The sequence below is a fragment of the Drosophila willistoni genome, assembly GCF_018902025.1.
Source record: "Drosophila willistoni isolate 14030-0811.24 chromosome 2L unlocalized genomic scaffold, UCI_dwil_1.1 Seg196, whole genome shotgun sequence".
Classification (NCBI taxonomy): Eukaryota; Metazoa; Arthropoda; class Insecta; order Diptera; family Drosophilidae; genus Drosophila; species Drosophila willistoni.
In genome coordinates this window covers 3,420,360-3,439,725 of record NW_025814048.1, presented here as the reverse complement: position 1 = coordinate 3,439,725, position 19,366 = coordinate 3,420,360, and the positions used below count along the sequence as shown (strand labels likewise).

Sequence of the window (19,366 nt, the reverse complement as noted above, 5' to 3'; positions counted from 1 at the left end):
TTTTTATATTTTCCTAGAAATAATTGCAAAAAAAAACAACAAAACTAATGTTATTTTAATGGGTTTTTAACTCTATTCTGATGACTTCTTTGCGTCAAGATTCTATATAAAGCTGTCGCTTTAATTTCTTAAATGAAATGTTGTTCGAAATGTTGTTTCTGTTGGTCATAACGTATTTTTGTAGTTTTCAATTGGTTCATTCGAATTCCACTGATCCGATTCCCTTAATCACGAAATGCTCGCCATTTGGCAATTGTGATGAACATTATCCCGTTGCGGGTTTTGCCAAGGTGATGATTAGATTTGACAAGTTTTAGTTATTCATTTGTATATTCCTTCCAGGTGAATTGGTTCCAAGCGAATCATATTTGTAATAGTGCCGGCCTGGTCTTAGCCACTGTCAATAATTGGGAACAACATTTGGACATGCTCAGAAGTGTGGCCAATACTGGAAATATTCTCGGTGAGAAACGCTTCTGGTTGGGTGCCACCAACAAGGGCAACAACAAAGGGCCACATAGAGCCTGGACTTGGTTAAGCACTGGCAAACCCATGACCTATAATCTTTGGGCTAAAAAGGAACCCCGATCGGAAAGACTGGGCAATGATGCTTGCTTATCTCTGGATCTGGACAAACGTTGGCATAGCGCCAATTGTGCAAATCAATATTATTTTATTTGTGAGAAAATTTGTATAACAGATTCAAATAGATTTAGGGAAAAAATCTATCTATGACTGTGGAATTTTTTATTAAAATGAAAAAAACAACGAAATGAATGAATTAAAAGCAAAAAAATATTATAAATAAAGTTGAGTTAATCACGGATTTATAGTAAGGCCTGACATTATGTGGAAGAATCCAAAAATGTTTAGACCAAAGTAAAGTTAAATAGTTTGACCTGAGTTTATGATAGTAAAATTTATATAGGACTTGAAAATTCGTCTTTAAATTATTTGCCCTGAACCATTCGAAATCTGTTCAAGCAAAGTTTGCTTAAACTGGAACAAGAATACTGATTTTTGCAAGAAAACGGAGGACCACACCTCAACCTAGTGTTAAAAAGGTTACAGCAATGCTTTAGTATAAGAAATAGACCAAAGGAGCATTAGCTTACGTTTATGGAAAATAAATAATACTATACTATATTATATAATAATTATACTTCTAGTATCTATAGCTAGTAATTTACAATTACGGCCCAATCACATTATAAATAAATAAATAAAACAAAAAAACTTCTAACAAATTGACATTTTAAGCAGTTATTCCATTTCCTATTTGGGGAAATGATTACTAATCCTTGTGGTGTTTCTAAAAAACTTGACCTTTGAGTTGTAACCAATTTTATGGGATTCATTTCTAAGTAAAACAAACATCGTTTTGCATTTGCACAATATTTATTAAGCCAACACCAGATTAGGACTTAAAGATTAAAAGGACTTTAATCATTTATCTATAGTAGTCGCCACCTTCGGCACAACGTCTTTCGCAGAGGAAATAATGTAGATTAGAGCAATTTTCATTCAACCAGAGACTGGTAATGCCATTGACGCCCAAACAACTTCCATTGGAATATGTTGGGGAGTCATTCTGGAAATTGCGATATGTGAAACTGCGTCCATTACCAAACCAAACCCAATTATTGGTATCAGCCAAATCAGTGCCGGATGTCCAGATGGGTTGGTTTAACAAATGCAATTGCGAATGGCCACGAGTATAGAAGAAATTACGTATACGTTGCTGATCATATTCACTATTGATGCTGGCCAAGGTATATCCATTAGCAGCACAGGTGGCTTGAGCCTGGAACCAGTTGACCTAAGTAGAAGAAAAAAACTTTAGTTTCATTTGGTTTAGAAATCTTATTGTTAGTAGTTTACCTTGGCAAAAGTTCCCAGGGCGAATCTGTCATCGTAAATGAGAAAGGGTGAGAAGGCAATCTGTGAAGGAGAAGCAGGAGTGGAGGATTCACTCGACTCACTTGGTTCTTCAGTGCTTGAGGCCCAAGCACCTACAACCAACAGAGCAATCAGTATTACGACCTTCATTTTTCCGCTGATTTAGATGTTTCTTTCGTTAGTTTGGTTGCTTTTATACTTCATATTTTGACACTTAGCTAAAAATCATTAGACCGACATCCATCAATGTCATTTGATAAGATTTAATTATGCATCTTTTTGGGGAGTACCGAAGTTTAGTTAATAAAAGTAATATATAAGTTTAAAATTTTCTCAAACAGTTGGACTCGAAAGCTGCCACGAAAATATGTTCTTATCGCACAAGTCATAACTGACTGAAAATGAGACAAAATAACAAAACATTTTATCCTGCAAGTTCTTGTGTACTTGCAACTTAAAGGTAATAGATTCAAAAATGATTTAAAAAAACTAATACTTTCATGGGAAAGAGATTCTGAATTTTAAACAAAAGATAATATCAACTAGGTGTTGAAATGGATTAAAGGTTGAGGTAGAAGAAAGTATGTTAAACGGTCTTTAATTCATGGTAATACCAAAAACAGAACAAGATTAAGACTGTAGCACAGTTAAGTTTCCGAAATATTAAATGTTTATTATTTTAAGACTTGAATATACTTTTCAAATGAACTATCTACAAATGGGAACAAAGATGTTTATCGCATAAAAAGGACCTTAGGAAAATGTTTAGATGATCGAACAATGAAGTTCTTTTGCTAAAAAAGTTCTTAACGAGATCGTTTAAAAAGCATTTAAGGCGTTTAGCTAAAAGTCCTCTTACAATTAATAAAACGATCTATGAGGTCAGAAACTATTAAAAATTACTACATTATTGTTTTCTTTTTATATGCAACCACTAAATTTTGCATTACATACTTCTTTTCTATCAATTTTAAAGTTGTTTGAGTCTAAAAAGTATAAATTTGAGTACATTAAAATAAATACATTAAAAATTGTATGTGTAGTTCTATCTTTATTTTTTTTAGCATTTGTCCAAAGTTTCAGTAAACTAATTTTAGTAGTTTGAACTTCTCAAATAAATATCTAACAATAAGTAGGAGTATTAAAAGGATTACTAGTTGAAGACCTGTTGATAAGGCCTCAACTAATACTGCACAAGAAATCTTTGCCATTCTTCAACTGTCTGCCATTTCATAGGAATAAGCAAATACATAAAGTTAACTTTAAAAGTAAAACAAAATAAAATACTTTTGCTTGCAAAACATTTAATGAACCAACAACAAATTCTCTATTCATTGGATCTTGCTTATGTCGGCATTAAACCGATCAATTGTAGATATCAAAACCGTCGGCACAACGTCTTTCGCAGAGGAAGTAACGCTGGGCAGAACAATCTTCGGCCACCCAGAGACTTGTGATCCCATTGACGCCCAAGCATCTTTGATAGGAAGAACTAGGTGAGCCACTCTCGAAATTGCGGAAAGTGAAAATCCGTCCAGTACTAAGCCAAACCCAATTATTCAAATTGGCCAAATTTGTGCCCGATGTCCAGATGGGTTCGTTCAACAAATGCAATTGCGAATGGCCACGGGTATAGAAGAAATTACGTATACGTTGCTGATCAGCTTCACTATTGATGCTGGCCAAGGTATATCCATTAGAGGCACACGTTATTTGGGCTTGGAAGTAGTTGAGCTAGAAAATGGAAAATAAATATTTTAGTTAATTTTTTTTCAGTGTTTCCATAGAATGTTTTTACCTTGGCAAATGTTCCCAGAGCATATCTGCTGTCGTATACGCTAAAGGGAGAGTACGAGATGTCTGAAGGACTAGGGTCACTAGGTCCTTCAGTGGTTGGGATCTCAGCACTCACAGCCAATAGAGAAATCACAGCTAACAACAAGACCTTCATTTTCTTTTCTAATTTAGATATTCTCTTTTCCAGTTCTGTTGCTTTTATACTCAATATTTTTGTTGTATCTCCCCCTAATTGAGCCAGGCATTAATCAATGTCATTTGATAAGCACTAAATATGTATCTTTTCGAATGGGAGAGGGCGAAGGGACGCAAATAAGTACTTACATTTCGCCTTTTGGCGTTTGCCATAAATTTCGCTTATAGTAAATCTCAATTTTTAAGCTTTGCGCAAATCCGTTTGCCATTTTTATGTTAAAGTTTTCGACCCTCCTCCAAACTAATAAAGTTTGTTTTTCGAGGGGAGGAGAAAAAGAAGAAATTTATCGAAAAAATGTTAAAAAGCATATCTCATTTAGCTTCGTGCTGTCAGCATTGGAGACATTATGACGGGTCAAGGATTGCCACATCGAACTTTTGTATCCTTCGCCTCCCGCACCCACTTTTCAATAGCAAGCATTTCCTATTTCCCTTCAGCCAAAGACCAAGTGTTTATGACTCCCGCTGGGATTGGGGCAACAACGACTCAATGTGCTGCAAACATGGAGATCTTTTTCCTTTTTGTAGGGTTTGCCCCTCATTTTCGGTTAAGGGTGATTGTTGTTGCTGTTGGTTGCCAAATGACATAAAATCAAAAATTGCTGTTGCATTGTAGCACCACAAGTGTGGCTTATAGGAGATGGTTGTAGGGGAAGTGGTTGCAAGTGAGTGGTGGAGTAATATGATTTCTTTGAATGGCATTGCCATTTTTGCATTCGCATTCGCATTGTGCAAGGGCAAAAACTGAATTGCGCATTTTGCAAATGTTTTAAAGAGAGAGAGAGAAAACGAAATGCCAATTTAAAGTTTACTTATTCCTCAATTTAAATAGCAAGTTTTTTCGATTTTGGAAATGGACTTCGTACATTTGCTTTACTAACAAAAATTGTACAAGTTTTTTTCATAATTTTTGTGAAAAATTTTGATGCAATGAAGTCAAATCGAATTCACTAATTAACTTCTAAATATGTTCCAAATCATACAAATTTATTTAATTTGTTAAAAAATTTTGTTAATATTTGAAATTTTTCTCCTAAAATTATACTGACAATGAAATTATAAATATATATTATACTATGTATATTATATTACATATGTATATTATATATCTTTCTTTTCAGTTCAATTTCAATTGTATACGTTTTTGTCTACAAACGTTGTATGTACTTTTGTTTTCTTAAGAACATATGTTTATATTGTTTAATTAATGAATAGGTATTGTAAATATTCAAGATCATTAAAGAAAAAGAATTTACAGTTATGTTGAAGCTCTTATCTTAGCCAACATATTTCATATCGGTCCTGTGGCGCAATGGATAACGCGTCTGACTACGGATCAGAAGATTCCAGGTTCGACTCCTGGCAGGATCGCAGATGTATAATTTTTTTACATTGTTTTTTACTCAAATTTTAACTAATAATAAATAGAAAACTTATTAGTTTCATTTACCATTAATAAAAATCAGCAAAAAACATAATTTTCGCCCAACGTGGGGCTCGAACCCACGACCCTGAGATTAAGAGTCTCATGCTCTACCGACTGAGCTAGCCGGGCATATGTCCACCATGGACAGCAAAGTTCTGATTCTAATTCGAAATCTTAACAAGGATATATCTATATACTATACCGATCTGTCTATATCCAAAATCTATTAATTAATTAAGCTTGACAAATATTTTCATAAGATGCATAAAATATCCGATGTAAATCGTTTATCCCCAATTTTAACTATTTTATGGCATTGTTAAATTTCTTATCCTTTGGGATTGTATAAAAGTTTAAAAAAGGACATACAATTTATATATGTAATATATTTTCGTAATTAATTGCAAAAACTAATCACCAAAATACTTTAAGGTTAATTTAAGTACTTTTCAATATGCATAAATCCAACACTTTAAACCAAATCCTAGCTAAAGATCCTTGAAATTTTTAAAACCCTCTTAATTCCTTAATTAATCTAGTAAATCGATTTCTATACTTTGGTAATGTTTTAACCACCTAAGAAAAAGTTTTGTGCTACTTTTTTTTTAAAAAAAATTTAAAAACGCACTAATTGATTTTATAATGATGTATTTGTATTTAAATACATAGATCTATATAATTTTTATATATGCATATATATTTAACTAATCACAACAATCTCAAAAACTAAAACTACTCAATTTTTTAATTAACATACAATTAAATTCAGCTTTTAAATAAAACATACACATAGCTACACAATTTTCTAAAAAAAATTTTGAGGTTAATTATAAAATGGGTTTATATTATAAATGTTTTTTGCAAAATGGTTTCTTGGTAAATTTGGGAATATATAATATAAAAAATAAATTGAACCAATAAAAAAATTTAATTTGCGCCCAACGTGGGGCTCGAACCCACGACCCTGAGATTAAGAGTCTCATGCTCTACCGACTGAGCTAGCCGGGCTTGTGATTGATCGGCGACAAAAGCCCCAAACAAGCCAAAGCAGTGAAGATCGCTATGACACAAAAAGTTTAGAACAAAATATTTATACCCACATAATTGATACATATGATACCCTTTACATATATGGAGCATTGGGTATATTTAGAATAAAGAAATGTATGTAAGAAGTGAAGAAATGTTTAGAATTCTTAATTTTAAGAGTTATTGGAATCTAAATCAATTTAATTCAAATAGAATTAAGCTTGTAAAGTAATTGTATATTATGAAAATAAATTTTATGGGTCAAAGTTCGTTTAATTTTATGGTCCAAGTACTGTCACTGTATATGGTAGACTACATATTTTATTCCAAAGAGTAGCCAAAATAATATAACATAACTAGGGCCTAATAAAAAGTTTTAATGCTCTTTTAAACTTCATTTATTAATGAAGATTAAAAAAAAAACACAAAATTATTGAAAAGTTGTTTGCTGCAATTCAGCACAAATTTCTGCCCGAGATCTTTAATAAGCTTCTTGGTGTCATTGATAGCTCATTTGCCTTTACAAGGTATCTCAGATTCGTCTCTTGTATGTAAATCCAACATTTTATTTGTTTATCAAAAATAGAATTAGAATACGTTATTTGAACACGTTTTTCACTTAACCAAACAAATGCCAACATATTGTGCATACAAACAGAATACAAATGAAAAGTAGGTAGAAGCTATTCCAACATAAATAAGTATCTCAATTTACACTCAATTTACCTCCCCCACCCACCCGTTGAGGTATCTACAAAATGAAGCTGCTTCTTTTGTTTAATGTGTGCAATTAAATTGTAGAACTTGTTGACAGGGATGACATGATCTATTAGCTTTGGTTATTTGTCTTTGGCTAGCTGGAAAAATTGCAATTAAATTGGCTAAGGACAAAATGGATAGACAAGGGAAAGGACAAAAGTCACGCTTTTGCTGGCTGGTTGCATCACAAGGGCCAATGCCTTTGACTCCTTTTAGTCTCCTTTTTTTTTTTTGCTTTCCTTGTCTGTTTGTTCCTGCTGCACATCCAACTTAATTTATGCGTTTGGGAGGGCGAAGGAATAAAAGTAGGGACAGAAATAAAAAGCCACGCACAACTGGAACAATAGAAAATGTTTTAGTTTAGCTGCTGTTGGCCATTTTCGCAGCACGTAAAAATGAAGGTCGTCAGAGCTCGATTTTTATCAACACGGAGGTTGAAATCCATCTTCTAACTTTATTAAACGCAAGTTTCCCCCATCGTAGCTAATATAGAGCTAAGATTGTAGAAGATTGATTATGGTCTTGCCCGAAATGCTTCTTCTTACCCTAATACGAACCCTAACCCTACGGGGTTTACTTCTGCTTATCTATTCCATGGCAAATCACTGCAAAATGTTTCATTAAGATTTTATCGTAGTTTTCGTATTACTTCATTTACCCTTGCTTCATTTTAAGGGCATAATCCGCTATGCAAAAGTTTATACCCTTTGGATATAAATGATTTCAGTGGTTCAATTATAAATCTATAAATCTAGAATTTTTACAAGAAAAGGCAGATTTTTTAGATCCGTGTCATAGCCATAAAATTAGAGTCCTAAGGTATAGCTATTGCAGAAACATTATCCTGCTGCAGACTTTGCCTCAAATTTATATAGTTCCTTTATATAGTTGGCAACTTTTATATATCAACACAGATTTTCATAGGTTACTTATTGTCGGATTTCAAAGATAATCTAAGAAAAACTGTTTAGTAGACACTTTCTGGACCTTCCTAAATATCCTTCTGGAAACAAAACGTCTGTTTTAAAAGGTTGATCTTGAATTTTAACATCACTAGTCTAATTTGTATTATATTGGTTTGAGATAAGTAAATATCCATATCATATATAGAAAGAAACAAACATTAATATCATAGTTGCGTAATTAATTATTTGGTATCTAATATATTTTATAGTTTTATATACAATTACTTTACAAATTTTGTAACCTCGTGTGGTTAAACCAAAGTTATAAAATTCTCAAGTAGAAAATCTATAGTAGTGTGCAAATAGTTTCTTGACTCACTGTAGTTGTATACAAATACATACGTTTGCGCGATGCCCCCTAAATAGAGAATACATCTTCCCTCATGCTGTTACCAAACGAAATTTTGTGAGTTCCAAAAATAGTTTCAAAATTAAATTTGCTGAATTTTTTAAACACAACAAAATTTAGTTTGGGTGTTTCTTAAAACATTTTTTACAAAATGTTTAGACTTTTCTTTTACAAATTGTCAAAGAATGGAAAGCATATTTATTCATTCGAATAGTACAGATGCAAATATTTTTATCGAATATTAATCAGATTTCTTTTTTATGCCTTCTGGATTTTCTATATCTAACAATAAGTAGTAGTTAAGTCTATTTTAAATCTTCTTGCCAAATTTATGCTTATTTTTAGCAATAGTTTTTCAATTTCCATTTGTCTTAAGTGTAACTCAAAATATTGAAATTTTCTTTAAGTAACTGTCGTATTTTTCTCAGTGACCTTTATAAAATTACCGATATTTGGGCTTACAGACTTCAATAAATCTCTTTTAGGCCCCATTTGAACAATTCTTTCACAAGGAACCTATTAAATTGTTTTTCGAAATAACTTATTATATGCCCAAACCTTTGAAACCTGTAAATACAGATCAATAACCTGTATAATATAGTCACCATCACATATTCTAACAATAAGAGTATTTCAAGAACATTGTAACCCAATTTTGATCCAATTTTGCTTTTTGAAGACATTAGCAATGTCCGAGTTCCTTTTGGTTTAATTAACAAATTCTGTGGGAGGGTAGATAGAAAGTTTCCAGCTAATTAGAAAACCAGTAAGTGAACCCCCCTCTCTGTCCCCTCTTCCTCCCCTTTCCTTTACAAGAATGATGCAATTTGCTTGTTTATTAATTTTATGTCAATTTGCATGCAATTTCCAGAGCTCAAGGCGAAAAGCTTTATCCAAGTTTCACTTTTATGACGTTAAATGTGCCAAAGTAATCTAGCGGAAAGACATTCTCAATCGCGACTCAACTGAGTCTAATTAAAACTAATGGACATCCAGTCAGCATCCCGAAAAGCTAAAAGCATCTGCTCCTTATGTCAGGTGCGGAATGGCAATTCAATGGCAACAAAAAAGAAATCTCCTTGAGGAAAAAGGTAGCAAAAGTTATACAATAAACGTAACGTGCGACTTACGTGCAATTTTTTCAATATACATTTTGTTTGATCTCAACCCACAGCACCTCACCGACCCCTCTTCGCATTGGTTGTGGCATTCGAAGGTCAGTGTAAAGTCATTGCGTTGCATTGCGTGTTTAGGTTGCAGTTGCCAGTCAAAGTCGCTGCTGTGGCTGTGGCAGTGGCAGGTTCCCTCCCTAAAAACAAGTCAACTGTAAATTGGCTTAAATGCAGTTTATCATTTCATTTGGCTTTCGCTTGGCACGTAAAATTTAATGTCATATGCCAAGAAACGCGCAAAAAGATGGTTAAGACTCCTTTTAGTCGTTGGCCAACAATTTTGCTACAAAAAATTGGAAACAAATACCCAATACATATGACAAACATCTATAGAAATAAGGAAACATTTATATTCCTTTTAAAGAAAGATCGTGGAAAAGAATTTGACCGACAATATTACCATCTAATTCAAAGTAACCGATGCTTGAAAGTGTAAAAAACTAAAAAAATATTTTACAACTTTTTTAAAAATCTGACTAAATTTGAAAAATTGAACGTCCAACTTAAAAAAAATGGGTTAAGTCTCAAAGAATTAATCAACTTCTTGACTAAAGTTTCCAAAGGTTCAATTAAATTTTTGAAAGAGTAAAGAAAAAAGCTAAAAAAAATGTATTACCAACAATAAGTTATATAAAACTAAACTCAAATAAATGTAAACATGTTGTCAGGGTATGAACATCGATCATTTAAATTTCTAAACATTTGCATTAAAGGAAATTGCGTTTTATTTCAAATCAGTTGAACTAACCCCTTATGCCTTTAAATTTATGTTCAATATTCAAGTTGTCATTCAATTCAAGATATTTTTTGAGAGAGAATAAGAGAGTAAAATACTAAAACAATATAAGCTATAAAAAATTTGTTTAGTATTAGTAATCAAATGTTTACCTTTCTCTTTGTAGGGGTCTCTGTCTCTATCTTTCTCTCTTTTTCAAAGGCACGTGTCCGAGCAATAATGATAAGTTATTACCCTCTCTTTGTCTAGTCTAGGCAAAGAGCTGCTAAAAGGTATTCCCCCAAGAATTATTAAGAGATTAGAATTGTCCAAAAAAACAGCAAAGAAAAGTCAAATGTATCAGGGTGTATCTCAAATACCCTAACAAGCTACTTGAACTAATCAAAATAAATGACTTCTATATTCAGAATTCAATCCTTTATAACAAACAAAAGTCTTTCTTTTCTCGCTGTTAAAGTGTTAAAATTGTAAGTCTTTCTTTCCATAAAATGCACCTCTAGAAGAGCTAACTAATTAAGTATTACCAAAAAGGTTCATATAAAGACTACTTTCCATACAAGTTCGTTTCGGACCTTATCAACGTCTAGTTAAAGTATATCAACTTACTTTGTTAGAGCATATTGAGCTAATGATGCGATAAACATTAGCAACTTTTTAGTCTACTCGCCATGAGGTAGGTTGAAATTTGTAGAATCATGATCGGCTATTCTGCCAAGTCATTGCAAGTAAGCAAACTCATCTTTATCAGCAAACACAGGGCAAACACATGCCATTTACTTCTACTAACAAATCAATTGGAGCAGGAGAAGACACTGACCGCGTATTTTTGCTGATTCTATTTAAGCTTTTCGTGAGACTCTCTCTGCCAACAGTCGATAGTTGTAGCTGGCGGCAGACGTAGCCATAACTTGAATATGTTTTCGGAGATTCTATTACTTTTGACCACTTTGGTGGCGGTTTTTTATTTTTGGCAGAAATGGAACTATGGTTTCTGGGAACGTCATGGTGTAAAGCATTCAAAGCCAGTGCCAATTTTTGGTAATTTATCTAGATTACTAACTGGCAAGACACCATTCTATATGGAATTGAGTGACCTGCACAATAAACCGGAATTTGAAAAGGAAGCTTTAATTGGAATGTATTTGCCAACTCGTCCGGCTTTGCTTATACGTGATTTGGAGCTGATCAAGACGGTGATGATTAAGAAATTTAACTATTTCTCCAATCGTGCCATGTCAACTGATCCCCATAATGATCCCCTGGGTTATAATAATCTGTTCTTTGTCCGTAATCCGGATTGGAAAGATCTACGTGCTAAGATCTCTCCTGTCTTTACCAGTGGCAAGATCAAGCAAATGTATCCTCTGATGGTGGAGGTGAGTGTAACTAGAAGTATTTGGTCCACTCTTTTCTAATCCTACGATTCAATGATTTTGCAGATTGCCAAAGATTTGGAAACCAATCTGTCCAAACGTTCAGAGAGCTCTGTTCTGGCCATTAAGGATCTTTGTGCTCGCTTTACCACCGATTTAATAGCAACCATAGCCTTTGGCCTTAAGGCCAATTCATTAAACCAATTGGATAGTGAATTCTTTAAATCGAACCAAGCCATCTTTGCCCCAAACTTGGGACGTGCCTTTGACTTTACCATAATCTTTACATTGCCAGCTTTGGCCACTCTGGCACGAGTCAAGGTCTTTTCGAAGAAAACCTCCGAGTTTATACGTAACAGCATCAACTATGTTTTGTCTGAACGTGAAAAATCGGGTGCCAGACGTAACGATCTAATTGATATACTTTTGGCCATGAAGAAGGAGGCTGCAGCCCATCCGGATAAACCGAATAGAGCCAAGGAAATGGACTATTTGGTAGCTCAAGCTGCCATTTTTCAAACTGCAGGCTATGAGACAAGTTCATCGACCATGACTCTGACCCTTTACGAGTTGGCCAAGAATGAGGAACTCCAGGATCGTCTGCGTGCCGAAATTACAGACTATTTCGGTGATGAGGATCATGTGGACTATGACAAGATACAGGAAATGCCTTACCTAACAAAAGTGGTGAATGAAACTCTACGCAAATATCCCATTGTCGGCTATGCCGAGCGAGAATGCACTCAACCAGCCGAGGGAGAACGTTTCTCATTGAAATCCTATGGCTATGATATGGAAGTGCCCAACGGAATGCCTGTCTATGTGGCTGTTTTGGCCATTCAACGTGATCCTCAGGTGAGTCAAAGAAACTCTTTGAACTTTTCAGTCTCTAACTTATTCATATCCTTCGCTTTGCAGTACTGGCCCGATCCTGACAAATTCGATCCTGAGCGTTTTGATCCTGCTAATCGTCACAATTTGAATATGGATGCCTATATGCCCTTTGGCATTGGTCCTCACAATTGTATTGGCATGCGTTTGGGCCTTTTGCAAACCAAATTGGGTCTAGTTCACTTGTTACGCAATCATCGTGTGCTTACCTGCGATAAGACTGTTAAGAATATAGTTTTTGCCCCAAAGTGTCCTGTTATTTTGTCCAAGGATGAAATTAATTTGCAATTACAACGTGTTTAAATGTTGAAATATTACTTAGTTTTAGTTTGAACATTCCAAAAAACCCAAAAAAAATGAACAAATGAATTACTTAAGTGTTAAATCTGCTTGCTCATTAAAAACATACAATGTATGTTGTAAATTTAAAATCAATATATTTGTGAAATTTACTAAAAGTTTAAAATTTCATTGAATTGGAAAATTGTTTCTCAATGGCTAAATTGTTTCTGTAAGAACTGGGTCAATATGTAACCAAAGAGATTAAAATGTAATAAGTTTTTAAATGCATCTAAAACATAACGATTGATTTTCTTACTGGTTTAGTTTTACAACCAATTTAATTATTTAATACTCTAAGTTACTCTAAGTTACTCTAAGTTACTCTAAGTTACTCTAAGTTACTCGGAGTTACTTGGTAGTCGAAAAATAAGAACTAAAGTTCGAAAATCAAATAGTTTATGACTAAGTTCGTGGGCACCACTGTGCACATTCTTGAAAAGTATTTCAAGAATAGATCTAGAGATTTTAAGACCTAAAGCCACTAAATATTATATGTTAAGTAGGCGCTTTGTTTTTGCCTTGTCCACTTCCACCATAATTCGATTTATATCGAAGTCAGTGAGACGACTTACTTACTCCAATATTTAAGTAGTAAGTATAATACTTGTATACAAAGTTTTATGACCTTTCTCTACAAATTTGTTAATGATCAAAACAATAAACGACGAGTTTAGTAGACTCTCTTAATTTTATTCAACAAGTCATGGTGTTCCCCAAAAAATGTTTCAAACACTATCAATTAAAAGAGTAAACAAACTAAACAAATTCACAGTCGATGAATTTGAAATACTCTTTCAAAGCGATAGTCCAATAGAAAATTGAGGGGTATAGAATAAGGCTCAAAGCCTTAAGCCATTTTGCTTTACAAATATCATGCTGATCTAATATTTAGTAGAGTAAAAATAAAGCAACTCATTCTCATTTCTTATCTGACAATAAATGAAAATGCGTTTTTGCAACTTTGTAGAGAGACTAAAAAAATTGATCAATTCGCCATGAGGTAGGTTTAAATATAATAGATGGCAGATTTCATTTTCGCCTCGTCGTCTCTATTAAGCAAAATAAATACAGTATTTTTATCAGCAAACCACAAAAACCCGAGGCACGGGCACTGTCTATTAGAGGTTTCTTGTTTTGCTTTGATTCTATTTAAGCTCCGAGTAAATTATCAGTTACTGGCAGTTGGCAGTTGCTTGCGAAAGCTAAAACATGTTCGCGGAGACTCTCATACTGTTGGCCACATTGGCAATTGTTTTTTACATATGGCAGAAGAGAAACTATAGTTACTGGAAACGTCATGGAATAAAGTATATAAAGCCATTGCCTCTTCTGGGTAATATGCGTAGTTCGTTAACTGGCAAAGCGCCGTTCTATGAGCAATTGAGTGAGCTTCATAATGAACAGGGCTTTGAGAAGGAACCCCTCATAGGCATCTATAGGGCACATCGTCCCTCTCTCTTGATACGTGATCTGGAACTGATCAAGACGGTGATGATTAAGAAGTTTAATTACTTCTCGGATCGTGCTTTACAAACTGATCCTCACAATGATACATTGGGCTATAATAATTTATTCTTTATACGTAATCCTGATTGGAGAGAACTTCGGGCAAAACTTTCGCCAGTTTTTACCAGTGGCAAGATGAAACAAATGTATCCTTTGATGGTGGAGGTAAGATCAACTAGAAATCTTCTTGTGTCTTCCTTTTAATCTACAAGTTTATTTCTCTTTTGTTTTCATAGGTAGCCAAAGATCTGGAGACAAATTTATCGAGTCGTCAAAATGGCTCCGAATTATCAATTAAGGATCTGTGTGCTCGTTTTACTACCGATCTCATAGCGACCATTGCCTTTGGCGTCAAGGCGAATTCATTGACAACCTCGACTAGTGAATTCTATGCAGCGAATCAGGCCATTTTCGAATTATCCTTGGGGCGTGCCTTTGACTTTGCCATCATCCTAGTATTGCCAGCATTGGCCACTTTGGCCCGCACCAAAGTCTTTTCAAAGAAAACCACAAAGTTTATATCGGAAAGTATCAACTATGTTCTGGCTGAACGCGAAAGAACGGGTGTCAAACGTAACGATCTAATTGACACACTTTTGGCCATGAAAAGGGAGGCTGCCCTCCATCCAGATAAGCCAAATAGAGCCCGTGACATTGACTACTTGGTGGCACAAGCGGCAGTCTTTCAATTAGCTGGCTACGAGACGAGTTCATCAACCATGACTATGGCCTTTTACGAATTGTCTTTGAATGAAGAAATTCAGGATCGTTTACGTCAAGAGATCTCGGACTATTTTGGGGAGGAGGATCTTGTGGAGTATGAGAAAATACAGGAAATGCCTTACCTAACCAAAGTGATAAATGAGACTATACGCAAATATCCTGTGGTTCCGTACGTTGAACGCGAATGCACTCAGCCAGCTCAAGGAGAGCGTTTCAATCTGAAACCCCACTACGATTTGGAAGTGCCCAATGGAATGCCTGTCTATGTGTCTCTTCTGGCCATTCATCGTGATCCACAGGTGAGGTAAAACCATTGCTCCTAAAGACCATTTCTTAAACTCATTTCCATTGCAGTATTGGCCTCAACCCGAAATATTCGATCCTGAGCGTTTCGATCCTGCTAATCGTCACAATTTGAATATGGATGCCTATATGCCCTTTGGCATTGGTCCTCACAATTGCATTGGCATGCGTTTGGGTCTTTTACAATCCAAATTGGGTCTTGTTCATTTGCTTCGAAATCATCGGATTGTAAGGAGTGATAAGACTCTGAAAGACATAGCATTTAATCCGCTAACTCCTATTATGTCATCCAAAGAGGACATTCTATTAAGATTAGAACGTCTTTAAAAGTCGATTGTTATAAGTTAAACGGTACAATTTCATGTTAAATCTACAATTAAAATAGATATTAATTAATATGCAAAAATTAAACACTGGTGAATGGTGAAATTTGACAACTATTCGTTTAACAGAAAATATATAACAAAGAAAGTAATGTTTAGTAAAGAATATTTATTATCCTTGATTAGACAGATTGCCCCTTAAATGATCGATTTTGTAGCGTAAAGGTCCTTGAATATGGTAACAACTTTTCCTTTGTTACGATTCTCGGCTAGGGCTCTCGCCAAAATACCTCTCGACAGCTCTAGTCAAATGGCAGATGATTTTGTAATCATAACAGAGTCTGATTTCTATAGTACACAGATATAATCGAGTTATTTAACATTCATGCCTCATCTTGATTAATTAATAAGCCGCCTCAGCTATTTCATATATATAAACAAGTTTGTTTAATAACCTTGTCAAGTCACCAAACTGGTTTTGTTCTACGTTCTGATTTTCTCTTAATAACAAATGATAACAAATAAATGTTAAAAATTTCTCTTTCCCTCTCTCTCCTTCTCTTACGTTTCTTATCAGACCTTCTCAAGGTATTCCCCCACACACGAATTGACCTACCGAACCAAAATAAACTTAAGCAAAATATAGAATTAATCAATGACATTCATAATTTCACTCTCTTTAAATAGTTATAAATACTATCAAATCATTGTTAGTTAGCAGTATTAACAACGACTTTTTTATCAGCAGACAGAAGGCCTACTTAAAGGCTGTAGTTCACGATTCGCTTGATTGTTTGCCAGTTTGTGTCCAACGCTAGAGGAAGGCAAACCATGTTAGCGGAAACTTTAATACTTTTAGCCACTTTGGCCACAATTTTCTACATTTGGCAGAAATGGAATTACTCTTACTGGGAGCGTCATGGAGTGAAATATATCAAACCAGTGCCCATTTTGGGTAATATGGTTAATCTCTTCAAGGGAAAAGTTCCTTTTTACCTGCAAGTGAGTGAACTGCACAAGGAACCAGGTTTCGAGAAGGAACCTTTAGTTGGCATTTATTTGGCACATCGACCTGCTCTACTTATCAGAGATTTGGAACTGATCAAGACGGTGATGATTAAGAAGTTCAATTACTTTGCCAATAGAGCCTTATCTACCGATCCACACAATGACCAATTGGGTTATAATAATTTGTTCTTTGTACGTAATCCTGATTGGAAAGATCTTCGAGCGAAACTTTCCCCTGTCTTCACCAGTGGCAAGATGAAGCAAATGTATCCATTGATGATAGAGGTGAGTCTCCTTAGGTTTTCCCTACATTTATTTATTAAGTTTTTTAACTTTTCTTATGTAGATAGCCAAAGACTTGGAAACAAATTTGTCTGAACGTTCTACCGGCTCTGTTTTACCTATCAAGAATATTTGTGCTCGTTTTACTACCGATTTGATAGCGACTATTGCCTTTGGTCTTAAAGCAAATTCCTTGACTGCTCCTAAAAGTGATTCTTTGCCATTATCTTTGTATTGCCAGCCTTGGCAACTTTGGCTCGAGTTAAGGTCTTCTCAAAAAAAACCTCAGAGTTCATTCGTCATAGTATCAACTACGTTTTGGCTGAACGTGAAAAATCGGGAGTGAAACGTAACGATTTGATTGACATCCTTTTGGCCATGAAGAAAGAGGCTGCCGAAAATCCAGATAAACCAAATAGAGCCCATGATATCGACTATTTGGTAGCCCAAGCGGCTGTTTTCCAAACAGCTGGCTATGAGACAAGTTCATCGACCATGGCTTTGGCCCTCTACGAGTTGGCCAGGAATGAAGAAGCACAGAATCGTTTGCGGGCAGAGATCTCGGACTATTTCGGTGATGAGGATCACATCAGCTATGAGAGAATACAGGAAATGCCCTATCTAAGCAAAGTGGTAAATGAAACATTGAGATTGTATCCCATTGTGGGTTACGCTGAGAGGGAATGCATTCAGCCTGCACAAGGAGAACGTTTCAATCTGAAACCCCACTACGATTTGGAAGTGCCCAATGGAATGCCTGTCTATATAGGCGTTTTGGCCATTCAGCGTGATCCTCAGGTGAGTCTTAGAACGTCTTTAGGCTTGTTCTTCTCTAACCAAGGAATTTCATTCCCTTTGCAGTACTGGCCTGATCCTGACAAATTCGATCCTGAGCGTTTCGATCCTACTAATCGCCACAATTTGAATATGGATGCGTATATGCCCTTTGGAATTGGTCCTCGGAATTGTATTGGGATGCGTTTGGGTCTCCTGCAATCGAAATTGGGTCTTGTCCATTTGTTACGTCATTATCGAGTTCAAACCTGTGATAGGACTGTCAAATCAATCGTTTATGCTCCACTTTCGCCAGCTCTGCAATCTAAAGATGAAATTTATTTGAAATTGGAACGGGTTTAGTTATTTATTGCAATTTTTCTCATGCAAATAATTAGTTATACAGTTTTCTGAAACTTCTAAGCAAACTTAATATATATATGTATCTTAATCTAAAACCCTCTTGTCCTTAGTTTAAGCTTTAATAGCACAGTAAAACGAAGGACTAACTAAACTGCTGACATAATAACCTGGTATTAAATCAGAACTCTAGTCTATAATTAGCTAAACTTAAGCACTCATTAGATGGGGACACAAACTAACCACTCATTAGGAACATATCATCTCCTTAGCCATTCCATTTGGACAAGTCGAGTAAAAACTCTCGCACTTGTCGTTGCTCAGAGTAAATTGACAATTGCATTAAATGCGTTAAGTGCTCACAGTATGAGGACGAGTGTGATGTCCTTACAGCAGCTGCTGTTGCATTTTACATCCTCTTTTCAAGTACAACAAAAAGAACATTTTTCCACTGCTGCGGCTTGCCATTATGACATTTTCTCCCGAGGTTAGCCAATAGAAATGAGGGAAACATTACACTCCCTCTCTCTTACTCTCTCTCTCTCTTTCTTTTGAAGGATAATTGTCCATGTCGAGTCCTTGGGGTGTCATGCATAGGGATAACAAGGATATGGACAAGGTTAAATGTCTAGGGAATGAGAGCTTTGTGTGTGTCTTGTAAGAAATCTGATTGAGTACGACTTTCGATATGACGTTTCAGTGTGCTCACAGCTAATTCCGCTTAAACTATTGTGGATAACAAAAATGTTTCAAAGCAGTTTACCTTAGCAACATTTTAAATTTTCTTCTCCATTTTTGCTGATTTATTTATTTTTCAAAGTGACTCTAAAACTTTAGGCGATGTGTTTGATTGCGTGATATCTATTTGTATTTTTTCAGCTACTTTATATTATAGACCGGTCCTATATAATTTTAAACAAACAAATGATGTACCTACATATTTATTATTTGCAATTTTTAGGCGCTTAAAAGAGGCTTTTATCTCTCACCTTTTTTTTTGCGTGCACCTAGAATTAAAATAATTAGAGGCTGAAATCAAACTTTCATTTGTGTATATATTTTGGGGTTGCAGGCCTCTTTTTGGGATTTATCCTAGAAGAATAGGCATCTGATTTTGAGATTTAAGAAACACAAATTGCTAATTCCAAGGAATT

At 34.9% G+C, this 19,366-nt stretch overlaps 5 protein-coding genes and 3 non-coding genes across 8 annotated transcripts; 4 read left to right on the top strand and 4 right to left on the bottom strand.

The window, feature by feature from the left end:
• Window positions 1-134: 134 nt before the first annotated feature.
• On the top strand, window positions 135-773 carry LOC6640054 (macrophage mannose receptor 1). Its single transcript, XM_002063553.4, has 2 exons — window positions 135-290; window positions 343-773. The coding sequence occupies exons 1-2, from the start codon at window positions 138-140 to the stop codon at window positions 733-735; spliced, it is 546 nt and encodes a 181-aa protein (XP_002063589.3). The 5' UTR covers window positions 135-137; the 3' UTR covers window positions 736-773.
• Window positions 774-1,379: 606 nt separating this feature from the next.
• Window positions 1,380-2,049, bottom strand: LOC6640055 (C-type lectin 37Da). The gene is made up of 2 exons (XM_002063554.3): window positions 1,882-2,049; window positions 1,380-1,819 (listed from the first exon to the last, which is right to left on the bottom strand). Exons 1-2 carry the CDS (start codon window positions 2,047-2,049, stop codon window positions 1,451-1,453), a joined length of 537 nt encoding a protein of 178 aa, XP_002063590.1. The 3' UTR covers window positions 1,380-1,450.
• A 1,134-nt stretch (window positions 2,050-3,183) lies between these two features.
• On the bottom strand, window positions 3,184-3,864 carry LOC6640056 (regenerating islet-derived protein 4). The gene is made up of 2 exons (XM_002063555.4): window positions 3,698-3,864; window positions 3,184-3,633 (listed from the first exon to the last, which is right to left on the bottom strand). The coding sequence occupies exons 1-2, from the start codon at window positions 3,848-3,850 to the stop codon at window positions 3,265-3,267; spliced, it is 522 nt and encodes a 173-aa protein (XP_002063591.1). The 5' UTR covers window positions 3,851-3,864; the 3' UTR covers window positions 3,184-3,264.
• Window positions 3,865-5,189: 1,325 nt separating this feature from the next.
• Window positions 5,190-5,262, top strand: Trnar-acg. Its single transcript has one exon. It is a non-coding gene; the product is annotated as a tRNA-Arg (tRNA).
• Window positions 5,263-5,373: 111 nt separating this feature from the next.
• On the bottom strand, window positions 5,374-5,446 carry Trnak-cuu. The gene has a single exon. It is a non-coding gene; the product is annotated as a tRNA-Lys (tRNA).
• An 806-nt stretch (window positions 5,447-6,252) lies between these two features.
• Trnak-cuu lies at window positions 6,253-6,325 on the bottom strand. Its single transcript has one exon. It is a non-coding gene; the product is annotated as a tRNA-Lys (tRNA).
• A 4,893-nt stretch (window positions 6,326-11,218) lies between these two features.
• On the top strand, window positions 11,219-18,230 carry LOC6640060. The gene is given in 10 exon segments (XM_023182204.2): window positions 11,219-11,703; window positions 11,767-12,555; window positions 12,619-12,886; window positions 14,297-14,604; window positions 14,676-15,461; window positions 15,517-15,693; window positions 16,590-17,081; window positions 17,143-17,290; window positions 17,293-17,876; window positions 17,940-18,230. Coding segments are annotated over 10 exon segments (4,290 nt in total). The 5' UTR covers window positions 11,219-11,241; the 3' UTR covers window positions 18,216-18,230.
• Window positions 14,128-15,905, top strand: LOC6640061 (probable cytochrome P450 6w1). Its single transcript, XM_002063557.4, has 3 exons — window positions 14,128-14,604; window positions 14,676-15,461; window positions 15,517-15,905. The coding sequence occupies exons 1-3, from the start codon at window positions 14,143-14,145 to the stop codon at window positions 15,790-15,792; spliced, it is 1,524 nt and encodes a 507-aa protein (XP_002063593.1). The 5' UTR covers window positions 14,128-14,142; the 3' UTR covers window positions 15,793-15,905.
• Window positions 18,231-19,366: the final 1,136 nt, after the last annotated feature.

Excerpts from the sequence above, each read along its gene's own strand:
- LOC6640061 (XM_002063557.4), top strand. The coding sequence starts at position 14,143 with ATGTTCGCGGAGACTCTCATACTGTTGGCCACATTGGCAATTGTTTTT. Across the intron at positions 14,605-14,675 it reads TGTATCCTTTGATGGTGGAG|GTAGCCAAAGATCTGGAGAC; the intron begins GTAAGATCAACT and ends TTGTTTTCATAG. Across the intron at positions 15,462-15,516 it reads CCATTCATCGTGATCCACAG|TATTGGCCTCAACCCGAAAT; the intron begins GTGAGGTAAAAC and ends TTTCCATTGCAG.
- LOC6640055 (XM_002063554.3), bottom strand. The coding sequence starts at position 2,049 with ATGAAGGTCGTAATACTGATTGCTCTGTTGGTTGTAGGTGCTTGGGCC. Across the intron at positions 1,820-1,881 it reads CCCTGGGAACTTTTGCCAAG|GTCAACTGGTTCCAGGCTCA; the intron begins GTAAACTACTAA and ends TCTTCTACTTAG.
- LOC6640056 (XM_002063555.4), bottom strand. The coding sequence starts at position 3,850 with ATGAAGGTCTTGTTGTTAGCTGTGATTTCTCTATTGGCTGTGAGTGCT. Across the intron at positions 3,634-3,697 it reads CTCTGGGAACATTTGCCAAG|CTCAACTACTTCCAAGCCCA; the intron begins GTAAAAACATTC and ends TCCATTTTCTAG.
- LOC6640054 (XM_002063553.4), top strand. The coding sequence starts at position 138 with ATGTTGTTCGAAATGTTGTTTCTGTTGGTCATAACGTATTTTTGTAGT. Across the intron at positions 291-342 it reads CCGTTGCGGGTTTTGCCAAG|GTGAATTGGTTCCAAGCGAA; the intron begins GTGATGATTAGA and ends TATTCCTTCCAG.